General features: G+C 41.6%; 1 protein-coding gene and 2 long non-coding RNA genes across 7 annotated transcripts in view; 1 reads left to right on the top strand and 2 right to left on the bottom strand.

Annotated features, from left to right (window-relative positions):
* The window catches only part of col11a1 (collagen type XI alpha 1 chain), a 314486-nt gene extending 312195 nt beyond the window's left edge, over positions 1-2291 (bottom strand). For 4 of the 5 annotated variants that reach the window (XM_008109137.3, XM_016993104.2, XM_016993102.2 and 1 more), the window contains exon 1: positions 1839-2291. In XM_008109137.3, coding sequence (XP_008107344.1) covers positions 1839-1950 — 112 coding nt within the window. In that variant the 5' untranslated portion in view covers positions 1951-2291. The remainder of the gene's footprint in view (positions 1-1838) is intronic. The other variant, XM_016993103.2, reaches the window with a different exon arrangement.
* A 192-nt stretch (positions 2292-2483) lies between these two features.
* On the top strand, positions 2484-21577 carry LOC134298293 (uncharacterized). The gene is made up of 3 exons (XR_010005299.1): positions 2484-2632; positions 14134-14464; positions 20199-21577. It is a non-coding gene; the product is annotated as an uncharacterized LOC134298293 (long non-coding RNA).
* Positions 16383-17524, bottom strand: LOC134298292 (uncharacterized). Its single transcript, XR_010005298.1, has 2 exons — positions 16992-17524; positions 16383-16908 (listed from the first exon to the last, which is right to left on the bottom strand). It is a non-coding gene; the product is annotated as an uncharacterized LOC134298292 (long non-coding RNA).
* Positions 21578-23298: the final 1721 nt, after the last annotated feature.

Raw genomic sequence — 23298 nt, 5'->3', positions numbered from 1 at the left:
AGTGGAGAAGTGTGCAAGTGTGCAGAAGAGCAAACCACCGACCACCTACTACAATGCAGTCTAAGCCCTGCCACACGCACAGTGGAGGACCTTCTTATAGCAATACCAGAGGCACTCCAAGGGGCCAGCTTCTGGTCAAAGGACATTTAGTATCATGCCAATTTTTTAAAACTTTGTTTTTTAAAATACATTACAACTGTACCCTTGGTTCGTTTTGACACAATAAATAAATATATTTACCCAGGGCCAGCTAACACCTCCCAACAAAGGATTCCCCCAGGCAGTAAGCAGCCAGGCTTTGAAGCTGCAGGGCTATTCAATGCTAATCAAGTTGGCCAACTGCACCATTCACACCTGCCTCAAGCAGACAAGAGTTATTTCTCCCACCCTGGACTTTCCACAGATATATAAACCCCACTGGTCTAGTTTCCAACAGACCTCACAACCTCTAAGGATGCCTGCCATAGATGTGGGCGAAACATCAGGAGAGAATACTTCTGGAACATGGCCACACAGCCTGGAAAATTCACAGCAACCCAGTGATTCCGCCCATGAAAGCCTTTGACAACACATCAAGACAATACTTCAAGTGTATTGTTTTCTCCTGTTGTAAGCCGCCCCAGTCTCTTTCGGGAGAGGGGGCGGGATACAAATAAAGCTTTCTTGTTCTTATTACATCCCTGTAGAAAGATTGTAGAGAGTTTTATAAGGCAGTAAGCAGCCAGATCTTGAAGCTGCAATGCTATTCAATGCTAATCAATATGGCCAGTTGCAACATCCACACTGGGCTCAAGCAGAAAAGAGTTCTTTCTCCCACCCTGGGCATTCCACAGATATATAAACGGGATGGATGCAGCTTGACACTCCTTGAAAAGCCAAAGGTCGTGGCTATGGGATCCTGGGAATTGTAGCTTCACAAGGTTGCTGTGAGTGTTCTTTATTTATTTATATCTTGCCCCCCTCTCCCCAAAGGGACCTGAGGCGGCTTAGGTAAAGGTAAAGGTTTTCCCCTGACATTAAGTCTAGTTGTGTCCAACTCTGGGGATTAGTGCTCATCTCCATTTCTAAATCGAAGAGCTGGCGTTGTCCTTAGACGCCTCCAAGGTCATGTGGCCGGCATAACTGCATGGAGCGGCTTACAATAGGAGAAAACAAAACACTTGATGTGTTGTCGAAGGCTTTCATGTCCAGAACCACTGGGTTGCTGTGAGTTTTCTGTGCTATATGACCATGTTCCAGAAGCATTCTCTCCTGACGTTGCACCCACATCTGTGGCAGGCATGCTCAGAGGTTGTGAGGTCTGTTGGAAACTGGGCCAGTGGGGTTTATGTATCTGTGGAAAGTCCAGGGTAGGTGAAAGAACTCTTGTCTGTTTGGGGCAGGTGTGAATGTTTCAATTGGCCACCTTGATTAGCATTGAATAGCCTTGCAGCTTCAAGGTCTGGCTGCTTACTGCCCTATGAAACTCTTCTGGAATGGGTTGTTGTGTGTTTTCCGGGCTATGTGGCCATATTCCAGAAGTATGCTATACCCCACAACCTCTGAGGACGCCTGCCATAGATGTGGGCGAAACGTCAGGAGAGAATGCTTCTGGAACACGGCCATGCAGCCCGGGAAACTCACAGCAGCCCAGTGATGCCGGCCATGAAAGTCTTGGACACGGCATCTTTCGCCTTCTCTCCCCAAACTACGACTCGGAGGATCCCACGGAGAAAGTCAGAGAAAGACGCTCTGAGAGCAAAAGAGATCTCCAGAGCGCGTGCAGAGTGCTCTGGAGGGATTAGGGGAGGAAGGAGTGGGAAAGCGGGAGGGCTCGGACCCCCTTCCCGGCGCCTTACCTCCTCGGACCTGCTGCGCCTGGAGCACGAGCAGCGCGCCCCAAGCCAGGAGGAGCGGCCACCGCTTCGTCTTCCACCTCGGGGACCACCGCCGCCTCGTCGTCGTCTCCATGGCTCCGTCCGACCCACCGCTCGCCCCCTCTTCTTCGCCGCCGCCTCCGGGCTGTTCCGCCCCCCTCCCCGCTCTGGGCTCCCTTCAAGACCCCAAGCTGCCTTCACTGGTCCATGAGGAGCGCCGGACTCCGAAAGAGAAGCAGTGGAATCGTGAGGAGGGGGAAAAAAAAGGGCGCCGAAGTCCCGGGGCGCTGGGGTTGCTGGCTGCCTCCTCTCGCCGGCGCCTCGCCTTCAGACTGAGGGGCTTGGAAGCAAACGCGGAGAGCGCAGCAGCAGAAGCAGCATCCCCCCGCGAGGCGGCATCCCGTCAAGAGGGCTGGCCCACAGCGAGCGCAGGAGCAGCTGAGGCGGCAGCCAGCCAGCAACCCGGACCCCTCCTCCTCCTCCTCTCTCTATCCCCCCCCCCCCCACACACACACACAACTTTAGATCTCTCTCTCTCTCCCCCCCCCCCCCCGCCCCTCAACCCAAACAGACAGGGCGCGGAGCCAATGGAGAGGGGCGTTCTGCGCTCCAAGCCACGCCCACACCGCCCCCTCCTCGCGCTCGGGGAGACCCGGAGCGGACAGGTCTCCTCTCCAGATGCCCAAGCGGCGCGCGCCAAGCCTGAGGCGGCTGCTTCAAGCAGAACCCGCGAAGGACGGGTTCCTATTGGAGGCGCCCTCCGACCAGACTTTCAGGTGCACCTTTCTCTAAGAGCTCTCCCAACTCTCCTATTGATTTATTTATCATGGAGAATACAGTTACAGTAGAGTCTCACTTATCCAACGTTCTGGATTATCCAACGCATTTTTTGTAGTCAATGTTTACAATATATCATGATATTTTGGTGCTAAATTCGTAAATACAGTCATTACTACATAGCATTACTGTGTATTGAACTACTTTTTCTGTCAAATTTGTTGTATAACATGCTGTTTTGGTGCTTCATTTGTAAAATCATAACCTAATTTAATGTTTAATAGGCTTTTCCTTAATCTCTCCTTATTATCCAACATATTCACTTATCCAACGTTCTGCCAGCCCGTTTATGTTAGATAAGCGAGACTCTACTGTATTTATTTATTTATTTATTTACATCATTTTTACCCCGCCCTTCTCAGCCGGAGGGACTCAGGGCGGCTTACAACAGGCAACAAATTACATTGCCCAAAATACATTCAATAAAACGACATATTAATAAACAATAAAACAGTGCCGCATCAATTAAAAACTCTTTAATTAGACTCTATAAAGTTTTCCAAGTTATAAGACATGAAAAACCACTAGTGTTGTGCTTTTCTATGGAATTACAGTAGAGTCTCACTTACCCAAGATAAACGGGCTGGCAGAACATTGGATAAGCGAAAATCTTGGTTAACGAGGGATTAAGGAAAAGCCTATTAAACATAAAATTAGGATATGATTTTACAAATTAAGCACCAAAACATGTTTTACATGAAATTGACAGAAAAAGCAATTCAATACATAGTAATGTTATGTAGTAATTACTGTATTTACTAATTTAGCACCGAAACATTGCAACATTTACTACAAAAACAATGACTACTAAAAGGCAGACTGCCTTGGATAATACAGAACCTTGGATAAGCGAAGCTTGGATAAGTGAGACTCTGCTGTATAATCTATCTATCTCTATAGAAAAAAATGTAATGTGCATAATTAGGACCAAGTTAACAACAAAACTACTGGGCCAAATAACACCAAATTTGCCCACAATACTCATCACTTTCCAAGGAGTAACCTTGCAGCTTCAAAGCCTGGCTGCTTCATACCTAGGGGAATCCTTTCTAGGCCACTTTTAATGCCACAAAGAAACCCCCACTTAGGACTATGCCACAGCAATGCATGGCCGGGCACAGCTAGTATATATATAAATGTAATGTGCATAATTAGGACCGAGTTAACAACAAAACCACTGGGCCAGATCACACCAAATTTGGCCACAATACTCATCACTTTCCAAGGAGTAATCTTTCAGTTTCAAAGCCTGGCTGCTTCATACCTAGGGACTCCATTGTTGGCCAATTTGATGAGTACCATTGAATAGCCTTGCAGCTTCAAACCCTGACTGCTTCATACCTAGGAATCATTTCTAGGCCACTTTGAATGCCACAAAGAAACCCCCACTTAGGACTACGCCACAGCAATGCATGTCCAGGCACAGCTAGTATATATATAAATGTAATGTGCATAATTAGGACCGAGTTAACAACAAAACCACTGGGCCAAATCACACCAAATTTGGCCACAATGCTCATCACTTTCCAAGGAGTGACCATCCAAAAAAAGAAAAGGCCATGCCCCTATGTAAAAAGTGGCCAGGCTTTTAGGCTGCAATTCAAGCTGTCCAAATATGGATTCCCCTACAAAGGAAGTAGCCAGGCTTCAAAGCAGCTTTTTGATTGAAGGTGCTACTCCAGCTCGCCAAACAAGGATTCCCCTAGGTATAACAGCCAGGCATTGAAGCTGCAAGGCTATTCAGTGCAATTCAACCAGACCAACAAAGGATTAACCTTGGTAGAAGGAGGCCAGGCTTTGAAACAGAGATACTACTCTGTACTATTGAAACTGACCAACCAAAGATTCTTCTTGGTAGCAAGCAGCCAGACTTTGAAGCAGCGAGGCTATTCATTGCATTTCTAGCATCCCAAAAAACCATTCCCCTATAATGCAAGGACCCAGGCTTCCTAACAGCAAGCCTACTCTGATGCATTCCAGTTCACCAAACAAGGATTTCCGTAAGAAGAAAAGACCAGGCTTTGAAGCTGCAAGTCTATTCACTGCTATTCCACCTGGTCAACAAAGGATTCCCATACTCCACAGCAACATGTGGCCGGGCACAGCTAGTATAATAATAATTTTTTGAAAACTTTATTTATACCCCACTCCATCTCCCGAAAGACTCAGGGTGGCTTACACTGGGACAGGCCCAAAATAGAATTACATCAATAAAAACAGTAACACAATAACATCACAGTATAATAACACATCTTATAAAAATTAAAATAACTTAAAACATAGACAGTAATCCCAATCAGTAGTCAAGCACCATAGGACATGGACCATTTTAAGGGGAAATAGAAACCTGAAAGTGCATATTCTTTGGTGACTAGGGATGGGAGCGACTAAAGGTAATAAAGTGCATGGAATGGCCAAGGCCTAGGCAAAGTGCATGGACAATTATCAATTACAAGAAGGAGCCCCGGTGGCGAAGTGCATTAAAGCACTGAGCTGGAGACCAAAAGGTCCCAGGTTCAAACCCCAGGAGCAGCGTGAGCGGCTGCTGTTAGCTCCAGCTCCTGTCAACCTAGCAGTTCGAAAACATGCTAATGTGAGTAGATCAATAGGTACCGATCCGGCAGGAAGGTAACGGCGCTCCATGCAGTCATGCCGGCCACATGACCTTGGAGGTGTCTACAGACAATGCCAGCTCTTCGGCATAGAAATGGAGATGAGCACCAACCCCCAGAGTCAGACATGACTGGACTTAACATCAGAGGAAAACCTTACCTTACCCTACAAGAAGGCACTTGTGAACATCCACGTTTTTAGATTCTTCCGGAAGGAATCCAGGGTGGGAGCTATCTAATCGCCTTTGGGAGGGAGTTCCAGAGCCTGGGGGCCACCATTGAGAAGGCGCTCTCTCTCGTCCCCACCAACGGAGACGGAGGTGGGATTGAGAAGTGGGCCTCCCCAGAAGAGCTTAGAGCCCATATGGGTTCATAAGGGAAGATGCATTCGCAAAGATAGGCAGGTCCTGAGCCATTTAGAACTTTATAGGTGATCACCTGCACCTTGAATTTGGACCGGAAACTGAGCGGCAACCAGTAGAACTCTTTGAATAGGGGAGTTGTACGCTCCCTATAATCGGCTCCAGTTAGTAGTCTGGCCGCCGAATGTTGAACCTGTTGAAGTTTCCGAGCCATCATCAAGGGCAGCCCCACGTAGAGTGCATTGCAGTAATCCAATCTGGAATTGCTGTTCATTTTGTGCAGCTTCATTCCTGTCATCTCATTTTCATATTTGGTTCCCACTAATGAAAATGGGCCACCTATATGACACAAATTTTCATCTGGCTAACGAAAAACATTAAAATATTCGTGCCGTTACGAACAATGGGAGGGCTTCCGAGGATCATTCCCCCCCCCCTCGGTTTTTGGGCTAGAGGGGTGAAAATCGCTACATACAGATGGCATTTTGATCCCTTTTAGCCCACCAACTTTTAAAACGTTTGAATCTTCCTCAGAGTACTATTCTTATTAATATTAATATTATTATTAACACCCATTTCCACACATCAGATGTAATGAGGAGGCATTCCTCTCTCAGGCTCAGCTTAGATTCCCAGAGTAGCTATCCTTAATATATATATAGATATTATTATTAACACCCATTTTCACACATCAGACATAATGGGAAAGCAGCCCTCTGTCAGTACCTGCTTATTGTTACGAGGCAGAATTGAGAGGAAAATGAAAGCAAGCACGATTACTGCGGTTTTTCTTTTTGTGTCACCTCTCGTTTCCTACAAAAATGTCATCATTCGTTTTGTGTAGACAAACCGTCGAAACGAAACAATAGCATGAAGAAAACGAAGGAAAAAATTTCACACACATCTCTAAAACTTGGCATGATGCTAGATGTCTTTTGACCAGAAGCAGATAACAAGGGCCACTACATTTGCAATCTTCTTTCATAAAGAGCTAAATGGCACACAACTGAGCCTTCCTTCTGTTTTTACATTAGAGTCTCGCTTATCCAATATAAACAGGCCGGCAGAACCTTAGGTACGCGAAAATGTTGGATAATAAGGATGGATTTTGGATTTCAGCTCCCACAATTCCTAACAGCTGAGAAGCTGGCTGGGATTTCCGGGAGTTGAAGTCCAAAACACCTGGAGGTCTAAAGGTTGGGAACAACTGCTCTGGACCATGCTCCAAGGCACCTTAATCCACTACCGAAAAACTTACTGTCAGGAAGTTCTTCCTAATGTTTACGTGAAATTTCTTTTCTTGCAACAATGTGAGATAGAATGGTTCTCATGTTTGTGATTTTAATCAATTAAATTATGCCCTTGGAAGCACCTACACTGGCATACAGTAGAGTCTCGCTTATCTAACCTTCGCTTATCCAACATTCTGTATTATCCAAAGCCTTTTTGCAGTCAATGTTTTTGTAGTCAATGTTTTCAATACATTGCAATGTTTTGGTGCTAAATTTGTAAATACAGTACTGTAATTACTACATAACGTTACCATATATTGAACTCCTTTTTCTGTCGATTTGTTGTAAAACACAATGTTTTGGTGTTTAATTTGTAAAATCATAACGTAATTCGATGTTTAATAGGCTTTTCCTTAATCCTTCCTTATTATCCAACATTTTTGCTTATCCAATGTTCTGCCGGCCCATATATGTTGGATAAGTGAGATTCTACTGTACTTTGAATCAAACCCAGAGCAACTATGATGGTGGTCACATACACTAGATTTAACTCAATGCACTGGTTGCATCAGCCCCTCTAAGACATCAGCTCATCCTCTGTGTTGCCACTACTGCTCTGCACTGGCAGCAGAGCTCACTGCCTATTCCTTCTGCTGATATCAGAACTGTGTCCCTGCAACCACAAGGAGTTGATAGAATAATGACACAGTAATCTAACTAGTGGAGAGAAAGGGTTAGGGTGGCAACGTCTGTCCAGATAGTGAATTGGGCCAAATGGAACTCAATCCAGCGACCCAGATGGCTGCAAAGCCTGCAGGTTTCCTGAAAACTCTGAAATATCCCTCAACTTTGCCTAAAGCAAAACAAAGCTGGGTTAAGAGCAGAAAACCTTGAAAACACACCAGCAGTCCCTATGAATCATGAAAATAGTACTGGATTTGAGGTGACTCGAAAGGAAATAATGCCTGACTGCTCACTGGGGGGAAGGATATTAGAGGCAAAGATGTAGTACTTTGGCCACATCATGAGAAGACAGAAAAGTCTGGAGAAGATCATGATGCTGGGGAAGATGGAAGGAGAAGGAAAAAGGATGGGGGTTGACCAAGGGCAAGATGGATGGATGGTATCATTGAAGTGACTAGCTTGACCTTGAAGGAGCTGGGAGTGGCGATGGCTGACAGGGAGCTCTGACATGGGCTGGTCCATGAGGTCACGAAGAGTCGGAAGCGAATGAATGAATAAACAACAAACAACATTTTTAACTCATGTAAACAGTCCCCTAATTTCCAGAAGGCACTCTTTCTTCATCCTCTAATGATATTACTTCAGATATTTTGTGCTAGGGATGTCCAGTTCTTATTAAAACAATCTCTGAGTGTTACTCAGCTAAGAAACCCTCTGAAATTCATGGGATCACCATAGGTCAACAGGAGACTGGAAGGTACATACCACATAGCCAATTCTAATTTTAGATTTGATAGAGGAAAACCTGCACTTAAAGAAGGGTATATGTTGCACCATGGCCATATGATGAAGGGGCCTATATTACATAATGGGCCATGGCATAATAAAGAGCTTGACTACTGCTCCCTTAATTTCTCTCCATCCACCATAGGTCATAAAAGGTGATTCCCAGAGCTGTAAATCCAATGCCCCAAATCTAATAAGGCATTCAATTAACTCCTTCTTATCTTGGGAATAATACAAAATGTATTAAGAATTCATCCTGGCCCTCTGACAGAAAGACTTTGTGTTTGTAATGTGCAGAAAGAGAAATTGTACCTCTATAAGAAATGTTTTTAACATGCTGTTCAAATTCAGGAAGATTGTTTTCCCTCCCCCTCCCTCCCTCCCTCTCTCATGTGTATCAGATTTCCACATAATACTTGATCTGTGATGTAGTTGATTATACCATGGAATAAATGGAAAGAGACACTACTTGAATGGTCAAAAGCAAAGTAATCCTGTCTGACCACATGAAGGAATAGTTGAGCACACCTCTGACTCTGAATGAATCAAATAGACAAGCATATACAAAGGGATGCCTTCATGGATGGTGGGAAGTAGGGTGTAACAAACATGTCTTAGAGCTGACCATCATCTGCCTAACACATTGTAGGCTTTTATACTGCTATTGGCAATGGTTCAGAATCTGATTTATAGTTAGATGAAGTTAATTTTGGACATTAAAACTGAGCTGACTCTGCAAGTACGTTCTTAAAACTTCTTAGCCCACAAAAATGTTATTACTTACCCACACATTCCTTCAAAAATCATTTTTAGCCTTAAAATAATACAAAGAATTGATTTCTTCGTTTAGCTACCTAGAAGTGAGTTTCACCATAGGCTTACACTGCTATCCTAGGAATTCTTTCTCAGAAGTAAGCCCCACTCTGTTCAGTGAAAATTTACTTCCTGGTATGTGTGGCCAGGACTAAAATTGATCACTGCAATCCAAAGCATATCTACTCAGAAGAAAGTTCCAGGTGACTTCAATGGAGTTTAATCCCTGTAATTAAACTTTCCAGTGTTGTCCTGTGAGTCCCCAGGTGTTTTGACTTACAACTCCCAAAAACCCCAGCCAGTTTACCAGCTGTTAGAATTTCTGGGAGTTGAAGGTCAAAATTTCTGAGGACCCACAGGTTGAGAACCACTGTCCTATACTCTAGATAGAAGTAAATCTAATTAAGCTGGAACTTAAGAGTGAAATCCCAAACTACAGGAAATCCCCAAGTTACAAACAAAATAAGTTATTTAGTTTTGTTCTTAAGCTGAATTTGTTTGCAAGTCAGAACAGATACTTTTTAAAGTGTAACTCCAGATATAGGTAGGTAGGTAAGTAGGTAGGTAGATAAGCTTTGGATAGCACAGGGAACATCCCTGTGGTATTTGCTTTGCTGTCTGTGCCCCTGTTCAGAAGATTTCACCCCACTTTCTGTCCCTGTGACAAATTGATTTCAAAAAAATTGGTTTGTTGAAGAAACAAGGATTGGTGATAAAGTTTCTTCCAGAAGTTCATTTCCCTTCCAAGAGGTAGATTTCTCTCACTTCCTTTTGTCTCAACTCCGTTTGTAATTATGAGTCATTTGTAAGTCGGATTTTTGTAACTCCGGGACTGCCTATATACTGTTGATAAATGATAGTATGAACTGTTATGCTTGGACCAGAAATTCCAACGCAGCAAAAGACTTCTGGAGGTGATGTGAGGTTAGGAAAATGTATGTGAGATTTTCTCTCACACACACATTTTCTGTCCCACCCCTTTCTATTTTTCTGTCTGTATAGACAGACAGACAAACAGACTAAGCATTTTGATTCAGAGTACCCATTTTAGCTCAGCGACAGAAGGGTAAAACTTTTCAGACAGACATGAGGAATTTGAATAAATTCCCTGACTGTGTCATATGTTTCAAGGAAGCAGGAAAAAAAACTTAAAAGCATAATCACTTCAGCAGCCGAATACAAGAGGTGGGGGGAGCTGTCTCCTAGCTAGCAGTCCCTTTGTGACCTGCCTTCATTCAGCATGCAGGGTGTGTGTTAGTAATCCATATTATCCAACATGAGGCAAAAGCATTCAGCAAGGAACAATCATCTTGTAAAAGGAACCCTCAACCCACACCAGGAATCAACATTAGGAAACTCAAGGAAGTCATTATGACCCTCTGCAATCACTGCCTACAGTCTGCAGGGTTTGGCACACACAACAAGCAAGATTGCATCCACTGTATATGATTCTTGCCCATATTTAACAGTAAATAGGATTACAGTTAAACCATTCCCTGCTCCATTTCACATACCTCAAATGTTGTTCCAGATAGTGGATGTGTGTTTTTTCCCTACCATAGACATGCAAACCCCATGCTCCAGTTAATAATAAAAAGTTCTGGTTTTATTTGAAAGTTTAATCAGTACAGGTAATTTGTTTCTTCGTAATGTTATGGTGAAACTCCACTGAAATCAAAGGGACTTACCTCTGGATGGATATGACTAAAGGATTTAGGTGGGAAAACTTCTGTACTGGCACCAATACACAAACATCCACATCTATTGACATTGTTCCATATTATGGACCTGAACAGGCTTCAGAGAAAAAAGTATTGTGCCCATTCATTAGGTGAAAAAAAAAAAGTCAGTTCTCACTTTCATACCAACCAGTGGGGTATATTCATTCAGTCATTCATTTATGAAATACTATTTCAGGACTTCAAAGTAGTTTGTATAAAATATATTTAATAAACACATCTATATATATAAAAGAGTGATGGCATCATGGCAATTCACAAAACAACAAAAGTACAGGCCCCCCAACCTCAAAATTTGACAACACAACCCATCATCCACGCCTCAAGGTTGATACAACAAAAAGTAAAGAAAAATAAAGTCTTAATTAGAAGGAGAGCAATAATTTTTTTTATCCAATTGCTGCCAGTTTAGAGGGCTAATCTCTGCCCACTTGGTTGCCTAGCAACCAAGGGACAGCCAGGTTTCAGTTAGGGGACAGGCAGATTTAGGCCTCACTTAGACTTCTTCCACAGATTATCTAATTTGCACTGGATTATATGGCAGTGTAGACTCAAGGCCCTTCCACACAGCTATATAACCCATTTATAATCTTATATTATCTGCTTTGCACTGGATTATCTTGACTCCACACTGCCATATAATCCACTTCAGTGTGCATTTTATACAGCTGTGAAGAAGGAGCCTCATATAATCCAGTTCTGAGCAGATAATATAAGATTAGAAATATACAGTAAAGTCTCACTTATCCAACGTAAACAGGCCGGCAGGATAAGTGAATATGTTGAATAATAAGAAGGGATTCAGGAAAAGCCAATTAAACATCAAATTAGGTAATCGTTATACAAATTAAGCACCAAAACATCATATTATACAACAAATTTGACAGAAAAAGTAGTTCCATGCGCAGTAATGCTATGTAGTATTTACAGTAGAGTCTCGCTTATCCAACATTCTGGATTATCCAACGCATTTTTGTAGTCAATGCTTTCAATATATCGTGATATTTTGGTGCTAAATTCATAAATACAGTAATTACTATATAGCATTACTGTGTACTGAACTACTTTTTCTGACAAATTTGTTGTCTAACATGATGTTTTGGTGCTTAATTTGTAAAATCATAACTTAATTTGATGTTTAATAGGGTTATCCTTAATTCCTCATTATCCAACATATTCGCTTATCCAACGTTCTGCCGGCCCGTTTATGTTGGATAAGTGAGACTCTACTGTACTGTATTTACAAATTTACCACTAAAATATCACAATGAATTTAAAACACTGACTACAAAAGCATTGATTATGAAAAGGCAGACTGTGTTGGATAATCCAGAACATTGTATAAGCGAATGTTGGATAAGTGAGATTCTTCTTTAATATGAAATAATTACTGGGATAGAATAATGCAGAACAATATAATCTCTAAAACCAGGACAGTAAATAAACAGGGGAATTCCACACAGGAAACAATCAGGGCCAGCTAACACCTCCCAACAAAGTATTCCCATCATCAAAGTCTGGCAAATCCTGTTTTCTCAGGGCCACAGACAGTAGAAGCACATACAATATCGCAAACAACATCACTCTGAAAACAAGGGTATTCCAGACAGGAAACAATCAGGGCCAGCTAACACCTCCCAACAAAGTATTCCCATCATCAAAGTCTGGAAAATCCTGTTTTCTCAGGGCCACAGACAGTAGAAGCACATAAAATATCGCAAACAACACCACTCTGAAAACAAGGGAATTCCAGACAGGAAACAATCAGGGCCAGCTAACACCTCCCAACAAAAAATTCACTCAGGGTGGAAACAGCCAGGCTTTAAAGCTGCAAGGCCATTACATCCTAATCATTTTTCCTAATTGCAGCATTCATATTTGCCTCCAACAAACAAACAAAACCAATCAGAAATATTGTATATTCACAACCTTTAGGAAATAATATCCCCTGATGGCGCAGCATGTTAAAGCGCTGAGCTGCTGAACTTCTGGACCGAAAGGCCACAGGTTTGAATTGGGGGAGCGGAGAGAGCCCCCACTCTTAGCCCCAGCTTCTGCCAACCCAGAGGTTCAAAAACATGCAAATGTGAGTGCATCAATAGGTACTGCTCCGGCGGGAAGGTAACGCCGCTCCATGTAGTCATCCCACATGACCTTGGAGGAGTCTACGGACAACGCCGGCTCTTCGGCTTAGAAATGGAGATGAGCACCAACCTCCAGAGTAAGACATGACTGGACTTAATGTCTGGGGAAAACCTTTACCCTTGACCTTAACTACCACCAATTCCTCAATACTTTATTTCCCATACCACCATACTTCGCCACAGCAACGCGTGGCCGGGCACAGCTAGTACAGTATAAAGCATAACAGAAAGTATAAAAGTAAAACACACACACACACAAATCAGTTGACACGAAAATACCTTCAAACTATTCACAAAAAACAAAGCTTTGCCAAAATCTCCAAACAAACTAGGAACATTAGTAACTAGGTAGCCTTTGGTGAACACAGAGCAATCACAAATTTGTAACTCTCTTTCTAGACCAGTGATCCTCAACCTGTGGTCTCCAAATGTTTTGGCCTTCAATTCCCATAAATCCTAACAGCTGGTAAACTGACTGGGATTTCTAGAAGTCGTAAGCCAAAACACCTGGGGACCCACAGATTGAGAACCACTGCTCTAGATTATGTATCTCTAATTTAGCAATAACAGGGAGCTCCTAAATATTATTGTTAGAGATGGAAAACTGGTAACAAGATTAATATTGTGATCTAATTGCTAATAGTTTAGCATTACTGCTCACGTAAGCATGATAATTCTGTAACATCTCTTACAATAATTTTTTGGTTTTTAATTTCTATTTTCAAAAAGCAGTAAAATGAATTACAGGCAGTCCCCAAGTTATGAACAAGATAGCTCTGAAGGTTTGTTATTAAGTTGTATTTGTTTGTAAGTTGGAACAGGCAAATTGTTTAAGTGTAACAGACATATATGCTTTGGACAACATAGGGAAGGGTGAACACCCCTATGGTGTTTGTTTTGCTGTCTGTGCCCCTGTTCAGAAGATTTCCCTTCACTTTCCATCCCTATGATAAATGGACATTGAAAAATTTGGCTTGTTGTGAAAACAAGGATTGTCAGAGGAGACATCTTTTCCCCGTAATAACTCTTTCAGCAGTGAATTTCTCTTCTCTTCTTGTTCTTGATTAGGAACCTTATCACATGCCCACCACACCGATGCTGTTTCACCAGAAAGCATTGCAAAACTGCAGCTGCACCAGGCGACTCCAGCACCCTGCGCGCTGATCAAATGCGGCAATGTTTTTTCCATCACACGAAGGGTCGCCCAGTCGGGGCAAAAGTGTGCTGACTCAATTGAAGCCAGCACAATACAGGAGGCCTCCTATGTTGACAAGGAAGAGTCCTAGGATGCTATCATGTGGGGGCGGGGCTCCACCAGAAGTTGAGGGACATCATGTGATAGGCTGTGTACCTATCTAACCCTCAACTGGCTAGCAAGCATCCTAGAATGCTTAAATTGGTAAGTATGATGAAGTCCTTAGTCTTCAAGTGTGCAATTTTCTTGAGATTCAATTTATCCAAAATTAATGTTATATATGGGCTAATTATATGGTGTGCCATTCAGATCTATGGAGTTCAATTCCTGGACCCTGCAGAAATGTGGGGGAAAGTGGATGACTATATCCCACATTATTAAATTATGGTGATAGGCACAAAGGCACATCACCAGTGTATCCATGTTCACAATGACAACATTTTATGTATAGTATGTGAAGGTGGAAATTGCAAATCCAGCCAATGGATCTGGAGGGTTCACCATATTGTTATTGCTGACATATCAGTGATTTAAAGTTATTTTTACTACAAAAAGGTAATGTGAAATTCTATGAAATATTTGCAACTCTTAAAAAGTGAGTGCAGGTGGCCTAGCGTGAAAACATAAAGCTTTGTGGCAGTCAGCTCTCTGAGTTGTTTTTTGCTGCTTTGCTTGCTGTATCCTATATTCATCAGATGTTAAATTGGTGAGGTCTTCATATTAATGGAGAGACTGACATTCATATGATATCCATTATGCTGTCTCCCTGATAAAGGCAGAGGAGTTCTTTGGTTACATGTTGTTGCTTTCTTGTATTTTGACAAATGAGTCAGTGTTATATTTCCAGCTATGGAGTCAGGCTGAAAGAGTACTGAGTGGAGAATGTATTTTTTTTCTCTTCCTCTTGACTGAAGAAGATTATTGTGACTCTTCCACATTATTGTGTTTGCAAACTCTGACAAAAGCATGCAGTTTTACCCTCTGTAGACACTTAACTGTTCAATCCAGTGCATATTTATTGTGGGCTATATGACCTACCAAGTTCAATGGGACTTACTCTTAAAAAAAGCCTTTGTATCTGTATAACGTTAACTGAAAACCTTTACAGCCCACTGAATAATTTCAGCAATTACCTCCAGACATATCCCAGCCTCCTTCAAATGCAAATAATGGATAATAACAAATAACAAAGATGAAAGAAATGGAAAAGGTATTTGGTTCTCAACAATCATTCATAGTCCACTGAAAACAAGGAAAATTCCACCTACGGTAAGTAAGTATCCTTATGTTAGATAGAGGGCCTCCACCATCTTGCTCCCTGAGGTTGCAGGGAAGGTATATAAAGAGGGGTTGGAACTCTATGGAGAGGGAGATGGTGGTGGGGGAAGAGAAGGGATCTATGCTAATTGCTGTAATAACATGTTTCATGCATATGTCTATGTTTGATGTTTTTATAGTTTTAATGGTTTTAATCTACAGTTGTATGTTTTTGATTTAGATATGTGATATATTTTGATATATATGTGAGGCACTGAATTTTGCCATTTATTATGTTGTAAACCATTTTGAGTCCCCCCAGGGGTGAGAAAAGCAGTATAGAAATGCAGTTAATAATAATAATAATAATAATAATAATAATAATAATAATGATGATGATAATCGATATTTAAGAAAGGTCACTTGTCTGAGTTGTTTTAATTACATGATATGTTGTTTGTATCCCTGACTTGTTACATCCAGTACCAAAGTGAGTTAAAGAAACCTGCTTCAGCATAGGTTTTATGGCTGTCTGAAAGCACCCTCAGTCTCTTAGGTGCTACGAGGTCTCTTTGCTCACTATTCCAGTTAAAGCACAGCAGTGTCTTTGAATTCCATCTTCCCAAAAATTACTTTGATAATAATTTCTGCATATCTATGTAATGTTTTTCACATATGGGGTGGCAACAGTTACTTGTACAGTAGGGTCTCGCTTATCCAACATATACGGGCCGGCAGAACATTGGATAAGCAAAAATGTTGGATAATGAGTAATTTAGGAAAAACCTATTAAATGTCAAATCATATTATGATTTTACAAGTTAAGCACCAAAACATCATGTGTCAAGGACAGAACGCCACTAGATAAGATTCAACACAGTTTATTAAAGGTACAGAACCAAAAATGCTCGTAAAAAACAAAGAGCTAGGCAAACACTCGCCTTCAATATGAAAAGTCACTCAAAAACGGTTCAAAAGATAAACCGGATTAAACAGGAGTTTAATCCGGGTTAAACCAAAAATGCTTACTTCAGCCTGGGACCTTAAACAAACAAAAGCTGGTAAACAAAGATTCAATAGAACATAAATATTAGCAGCAGATTCCTCTCTGCTACTCAACAGCTGTGGTTGAGCAACTAAGTTGTTACTCCTCCGTGCAGCGGGCGAACTCCGGGTCCAAACACATCAATCAAGGGTTGCAGCGGTCAGCGGGGTCCCAATCCGGTCCGAGGTCGATTACCAGGTGCAGGCGTCTTAGGTTCCACGAAATCCTCTGATAGACAAAGAAAGGGTCGTCCAAGATCGTAGTCAGTCAGTCAGTCAGTCAGCCAGTCCAGCGTCAATTCCGAGTAGGTAAATAATGTCCGTCAAGAAGACGACGGAGGTCCAAGCTAATAAGATTAAACACAGGTTGCACAACAAAAGCCCACACAGTTCCTCCCGCCGCCTATGCCCAGTGTCCTTGGTAACTTACGTATTCAGCAAACGAAACACACCCGTCTTCAGGAATTTCCCAACAAGATCCCAAGCGTCTGTCCAGATTACCTTGCCCAACACAATTAGCCCTGGATTCAAGACCCCATTTTATGCCAGTTTACAACTCCTCATCGCTATCAGCTGTTACCCTAATTCCAGGTGCCTCATCATCATCATCCTCATCAGAGCTAAAACATCTTTGACTACGCCCCACAGCATCCCCAGCTGTGGATCCCGTCCCATCCCTCCAACTCGTCCACGGGTCCGATCCTGCAACCCGCCAGTCGCTTCCCATGCTATCATTACCAGGAACACCCAAATCCTCCCTTACACGAGTCCATTCCATATCATCCTCCTCTGAGCTAACCACCTCTTCCTCCATTCTCTCAGTAAAGCCCTCAAAGGAGTCTTCGTCAGATGGTTCTGCAAAGATGTCTCGCAGCCGTTTCCTCTCTCGCTCCTCAAGAGAGTCTGACTCTCGAGGAGTCTTACGACCACGTCTCCCAGTATTGGAGCCATAAGGCTCAACCATAACATCATGTTTTATAGCAAATCGACAGTAAAAGCAGTTCAATACACGGTAATGTTATGTAGTAATTACTGTATTTATGAATTTAGCAGAAAAACATTGCAATGTATTGAAAACATTTACTACAAAAACATTGGCTACTAAAAATGGACTACAACTAAAGATAGAATTGCATAAAGTGAACTTGCAGTAACAACATTGTTGGGAGTTAAATCCATAAAAAGTTCAGTCCTTGCTGCCTAGAGAAACAGCTGTGGCTCCAGGTGGGATGCAGACTGCATTGAATAATCCAGAACACTGGATAAGCGAAGGATGGATAAGCGAGACTCTACTGTATTATGATAGCAGCATATGTCTTCCCCACTGCCTAGTCTCCACATCCTTAGCCATTGTAAGTAGTGTTAGTCATCTTTCATTTCCTTGAGGTATTGAATCTTTTCTGGGTTTAAAGAAACTATTAAAGATCCTAACCAAAAAGGCCTGAGTAGATGTGTTGAAATCTTTGGAGTGTGTGTCCTTCAATTCAGAAGACCCAAGGAAAAATCCTGGAGGCAAAAGACATTGTTTTATTGACTATCAGCATGGAAGGAGCCTTAACATGGATAGAAACAGTTGGGCAAGTTAACAAAAGACCCTCTCCATAAACGTATAGCACAGTAAATTATTAATAGCAGCATGATCCAGCACCAGTAGCCAAATGTTATAAAATGAACAAAAACACACAGGCCAATGTTATCTCTTCCTTAGGAGGCTTTTCAAACAATATGAGTGCACTATTTATAAAAACAGCCTTAATATTAACATCCTTAGATATGTAGATGATACTGCTTTGATAGCTGAAAGCAAGAGGGGCTGAGGACCCTTATAACCAAGGTGAAAGAAGAAAATGCAAAAGCTGGGTTGGTTAAACATCAAGAAAACCAAGATTATAGCAAACAGACTGACTGATAAATGGCAAATAGAGGGCGAAAACGTGGAGGCAATGACAGATTTTCTATTTCTAGGTGCAAGGATTACTGCAGACGCAGACTGCAGCCAGGAAATTAGAAGATGTTTACTTCTTGGGAGGAGAGCAATGACCAATCTTGATGAAATAGTGAAGAGCAGAGACATTACACTGGCAACGAAGGCCCGCAATGGTATTCCCCGTAGTAACCTATGGATGCGAGAGCTGGACCATAAGGAAGGCTGAGCAAAGGAAGATAGATGCTTTTGAACTGTGGTGTTGGAGGAAAATCCTGAAAGTGCCTTGGATCACAAGAAGATCCAACCAATCCATACTCCAGGAAATAATGTCTGGCTACTCACTGCAGGAAGAATATTAGAGGCAAAGATGAAGTATTTTGGCCACATAATGAGAAGACAGGAAAGCTTGGAGAAGAGAATGATGCTGGGGAAAAGGATGAGGGATCGACCAAGGGCAAGGTGGATGGATGGTATCCTTGAGCTTGACCTTGAAGGAGCTGGGGGTGGCGACGGCTGACAGAAAACTCTGGTGTGGGCTGGTCCATGAGGTCACATAGAGTTGGAAGGAACTGAACAATTAAACAACAACAACAACAAATTTATAAAAACAAAGTTTTCATAACACAAATAAAGTTCTTTTTACTCCCTTCTTTGCTTCCATGCTGGGCATCTTTCTCATGCAGATAAACAGCTTCTAGCTTCACTCTCACACCAAACGTACACAGGAGCTTCACACAGAGCAACCTTCACACTGGAGCTTCACACATGAGGCCTTCAATCTGGGGCTTCTCTCACTGAAGCTTCTCACACCAGGCCTACTCACTCTCCTCAGGACGACACTAGCTTTGGCCCACTAATTCTGAAAGGCTTCAGCCTACTCACTCTCCTCAGGGTGAGGCTAGCTTATTTAACCGTTTCAGTGCTTGACTCACATTTTTGTAATTAAAAATACCTAGTGATTTTTTAATATTTCTGACAGTTATTCCAAGGCTGATGCTGTACTGTTGCCCTTTTATGATCTGAGGTCCCAGCAAGCAGAGTAATAACATGGTTAGGTTGTTCACTGAGGACATGAGTATCATTAAGCCATGAAGGCAATCAAAGGGTATTTGTCCAAGGCCTTCCCCTTTTTGGGGGGGAGGGGGGGTATTTTCTTTCTCTATGAATTTTTAATTGCTCACTTGCTTGATCGGCTAATTGTAATGCATACTCATCTAATTAGATTTTATATTAGGGAAGTTTTAAATGAGCTATATTGAGGGTCCTTCATTGTCCTATAAAGAACACTACATAAAGGCAGCCCCAAAGAAATGTCCCAAGGAATTTTAAAACTTACTTCCAATTTTTGCTTCCGACTAAAGAAATGGACAGGGTTAGGTGATATTATAAAGAAAAAAAGAAAGGAAAACAAGAGAACAGTGTCCTGTAAATTAAATGAAAATCTGTTTTTTGCAATCCATGAAGCTATTACCTTTAGAATACAAAACACAATATTCTTCAGGGAAAGAGTAGATCATAGATAGTCAAGGTTTTAATATACCAGTGTAACAGAAATTTACATTCTAATTTAAAGTTAGTTGTTAAAAATGTTCATCCAACTCAATTCATAGGTAATTGGATTAGAAATTACAACATTTTAATAGTCAACTTAATGTGCAAGCCCCCCTGTTGCTTTACAATATTACTAAAAAGTCTTTTTTAACCCTACAGCTTGTGATCCATTTATCTGCAAGTGCTGGTGGAGGAAGAAGATTTATTTGAAGCAGAGAAAGACATAAAGAAGGTATAATGCTTCGAGAAATTTACAAAGGACATTTTAAAGCACCTGTTGTTGCTGTTGTATTTTCCATTTTCTCTACCTGATAGGGAAAAAAGAAGAGCGCAACTTGAGGTTAATTCATTTCTGTGGTTGCTGCAGCAACTAGTCTGACTTCACACTCTATGGGTTGGAATTCATTGTCTTTGCTTTTTAGATGGACAAGCAGTGTTGGCCTAGGAATGGGGGCACCAAAACAAATTCTGCCTTTGTGACTTTGGGAACAATACAAGCCTTGTGTTCTTCAGTAGCACCAGTAACAGTGTCAGCAGAGCAGGTAGAAAGAGGGAGGCAGAGAGTGACACACTGTCAGCACAAGACAGTGTCATTCAGGTTGTGTTTGAACCACTGGGTGGTTTTGAAGTTGACAGCCAGAAATGATTGAATGTGCAAGGTTACACATGCATCTCCTTATGAAATATCTGTTCTGATGCAAGATGCAGAAAGAGGAAAGCCATATAACTCTTTGATGACTTCCTTCGTCAGAAATCATGACGAGCAGGTGCCCGGGCAGAGTAGTCCTTGATCTGAACTTCTGAAGTTTTTATAAGCAACAATGGCAACCCGTGAAATTGCAGAGGTCTGATCGAAAAAGAAAGATTTCCAGTTAATCCAAAAGTTTACCTTTTTTGAGCTCAGGAAAAAAATGTTTGAATTCCAGGCCATTGCAATAGACAAATAAAAATAAGTAATTAAAACACAGTATGATCCCCTTATCCACTAATATAATAACTACTTACCCATACTTCAAATAATATCGTCCCCCTCCCAAAGTGTTTGTGGCTTTATCTGGTACTCCAATGCATATATGATATTTTCCAGCTCATATATAGTCAAAACATAGGTTTTGCTATTATCCCTAGTTTTAGAGACCAAATTACCAATATCCGCTGGATAATGAAGGAAGGAAGGGAGTTTCAGAAAAACATCTATTTCTGTTTTATTGACTATTCTAAAGCCTTTAACAGTGTAGGGTATAATAAATTGTGGCAAGTTCTTGGTGGTATGGGGATACCAAGTCACCTTGTCTGATAACTGATTAATAACTGGCAAATAGAGGCAGTGACAGACTTTGTATTTCTAGGCACAAAGATTACTGCAGACGCAGGCTGCAGCCAGGAAATCAGAAAACATTTACTTCTTGGGAGAAGAGCAATGACCAATCTCAATAAAAAAGTGAAGATTAGAGACATCACACAGGCAATGAAGGTCCACATAGTTATAGCAATGGTATTCCCTGTAGTAACCTGTGGATGCGAGAGCTGTACCATAAGGAAGGAAGATAGACACTTTTGAACTTTGGTGTTGGAAGAAAATCCTGAGAGTGCCTTGGACCGCAAGAAGATCCAACCAGTCCATACTCCAGGAAATAATGCCCAGCTGCTTACTGTAGGGAAGGATATTAGAGGCAAAGATGAAATACTTTGGCCACATAATGAGAAGACAGGAAAGCTTGGAGAAAATAATGATGCTGGGGAAAATGGAAGGAAAAAGGAAGATGGGCCGACCAAGGGCAAGATGGATGGATGGGTGGTATCCTTGAAGTGACTGGCTTGACCTTGAAGGAGCTGAGGGTGGCCACAGCCATCAGAGAGCTCTGGCATGGGCTTCTCCATGGAGTCAAGATGAGTCGGAAGCGTCTGAACGAATAAATAACAAATAGAATCTTAGAGAGTATCCCTCATAGATAAGGGGATTGTACAGAAGACTGATAAGGCTAGACAACAAAATAGAAAAGAGAAATATAGATATAAATGTTCACAATGTTCACAAGTGTTCAATGGTGTAATGGTGTTGTGAGTACTTGTCAATGAGTTTGACAAATATTCACATCACAAAGCCAATGTAGATTTCATTAGATTTTTCAACTTAATTGCAATACTTGTGATACCATTGTTAGAATAATGTGAACTAACTTAAACATTGGATGGTGGTGAGCGTGGTGATGCTTGTGATGATGGTGAAACATCATCATTTCACTAGTGTACCGTAGGAGTCATCTCCAGTTTTCTGCCTTGCAACCTATTCTTGCCCTATGGATAGATGAATAAATCTGTGGCAATACCTAATGAGTTCAGCAGCATGTATGTGGCTAGAGACAACTGCAGTGGCATCATAGCTAACACTTACCTCACAGAAAGAACCCCTTTTGCAAGGAAACTCCTTTGGTGAGACAATCCAGAATGAAACAAGATGTTGGAAGGCACTCAGCAAGCCACTGGGGTACAGCAGAGGACAATTACAAGTTACATTGTAGCTAATGACACAACTGCATTCAAACTGAAATGACATTCAGATGTTCAGAGGTGAAAGGAAAATCCAAAGCTGCACAAGAGCATGAAATGTGAGATGCATTAATCAAAGGGACCTAGACATAGTAAAACAGAAATAGAATTCATAAATATTGCAATACTTGGAGTGAGCAGGGCAAATGGACAGAAATAAGACATTTTGAATCAGATAATTACAATGTGTATCACTCAGGAATTTAAACTCTAATAAGAAAAATGGTGGTGTTAATAGGAAAGAAACAGCAAACGAAGTCACAGTCTTTAATGCAAAGTCTGAGTAAATCATATCAACAAAACATGGAAAAAACATTAATATAGGCATAATCAAAATCTATGCCCAACTACAGAAGCAGAAGAAGAAGAAATTGAAAGATTTTATGCTGGAGTCTAGGAGGAAATTGATCATGTATCAAAACTGGATTTCCTGCTAATCATAGGCAATTGGTTTACAAAAATGCAAAATAGAGCAGCACTATTCAGTTCTCAATATTCAGTTTACTGTTTTGGCATGAAACAATTGGGAATGTTTGACCTTCTAGTTACCATTTGACTGCAGGCTCAGAAATGATCAGTTCTGGCCCAAAACAAACTGGAGGGTCCTATATTCCTCATCCTTGTCATATAATTCCTAATCTCACTGCTGCTTTTGCCCACATTTCTCTGTTCCCATTTTTTCCTGTGGAATAGAGTTACAAAGAGTTCT

The sequence above is a fragment of the Anolis carolinensis genome, chromosome 4 (assembly GCF_035594765.1).
Source record: "Anolis carolinensis isolate JA03-04 chromosome 4, rAnoCar3.1.pri, whole genome shotgun sequence".
Classification (NCBI taxonomy): domain Eukaryota; kingdom Metazoa; phylum Chordata; class Lepidosauria; order Squamata; family Dactyloidae; genus Anolis; species Anolis carolinensis.
This window is presented reverse-complemented; position numbering and strand designations above follow the sequence as displayed.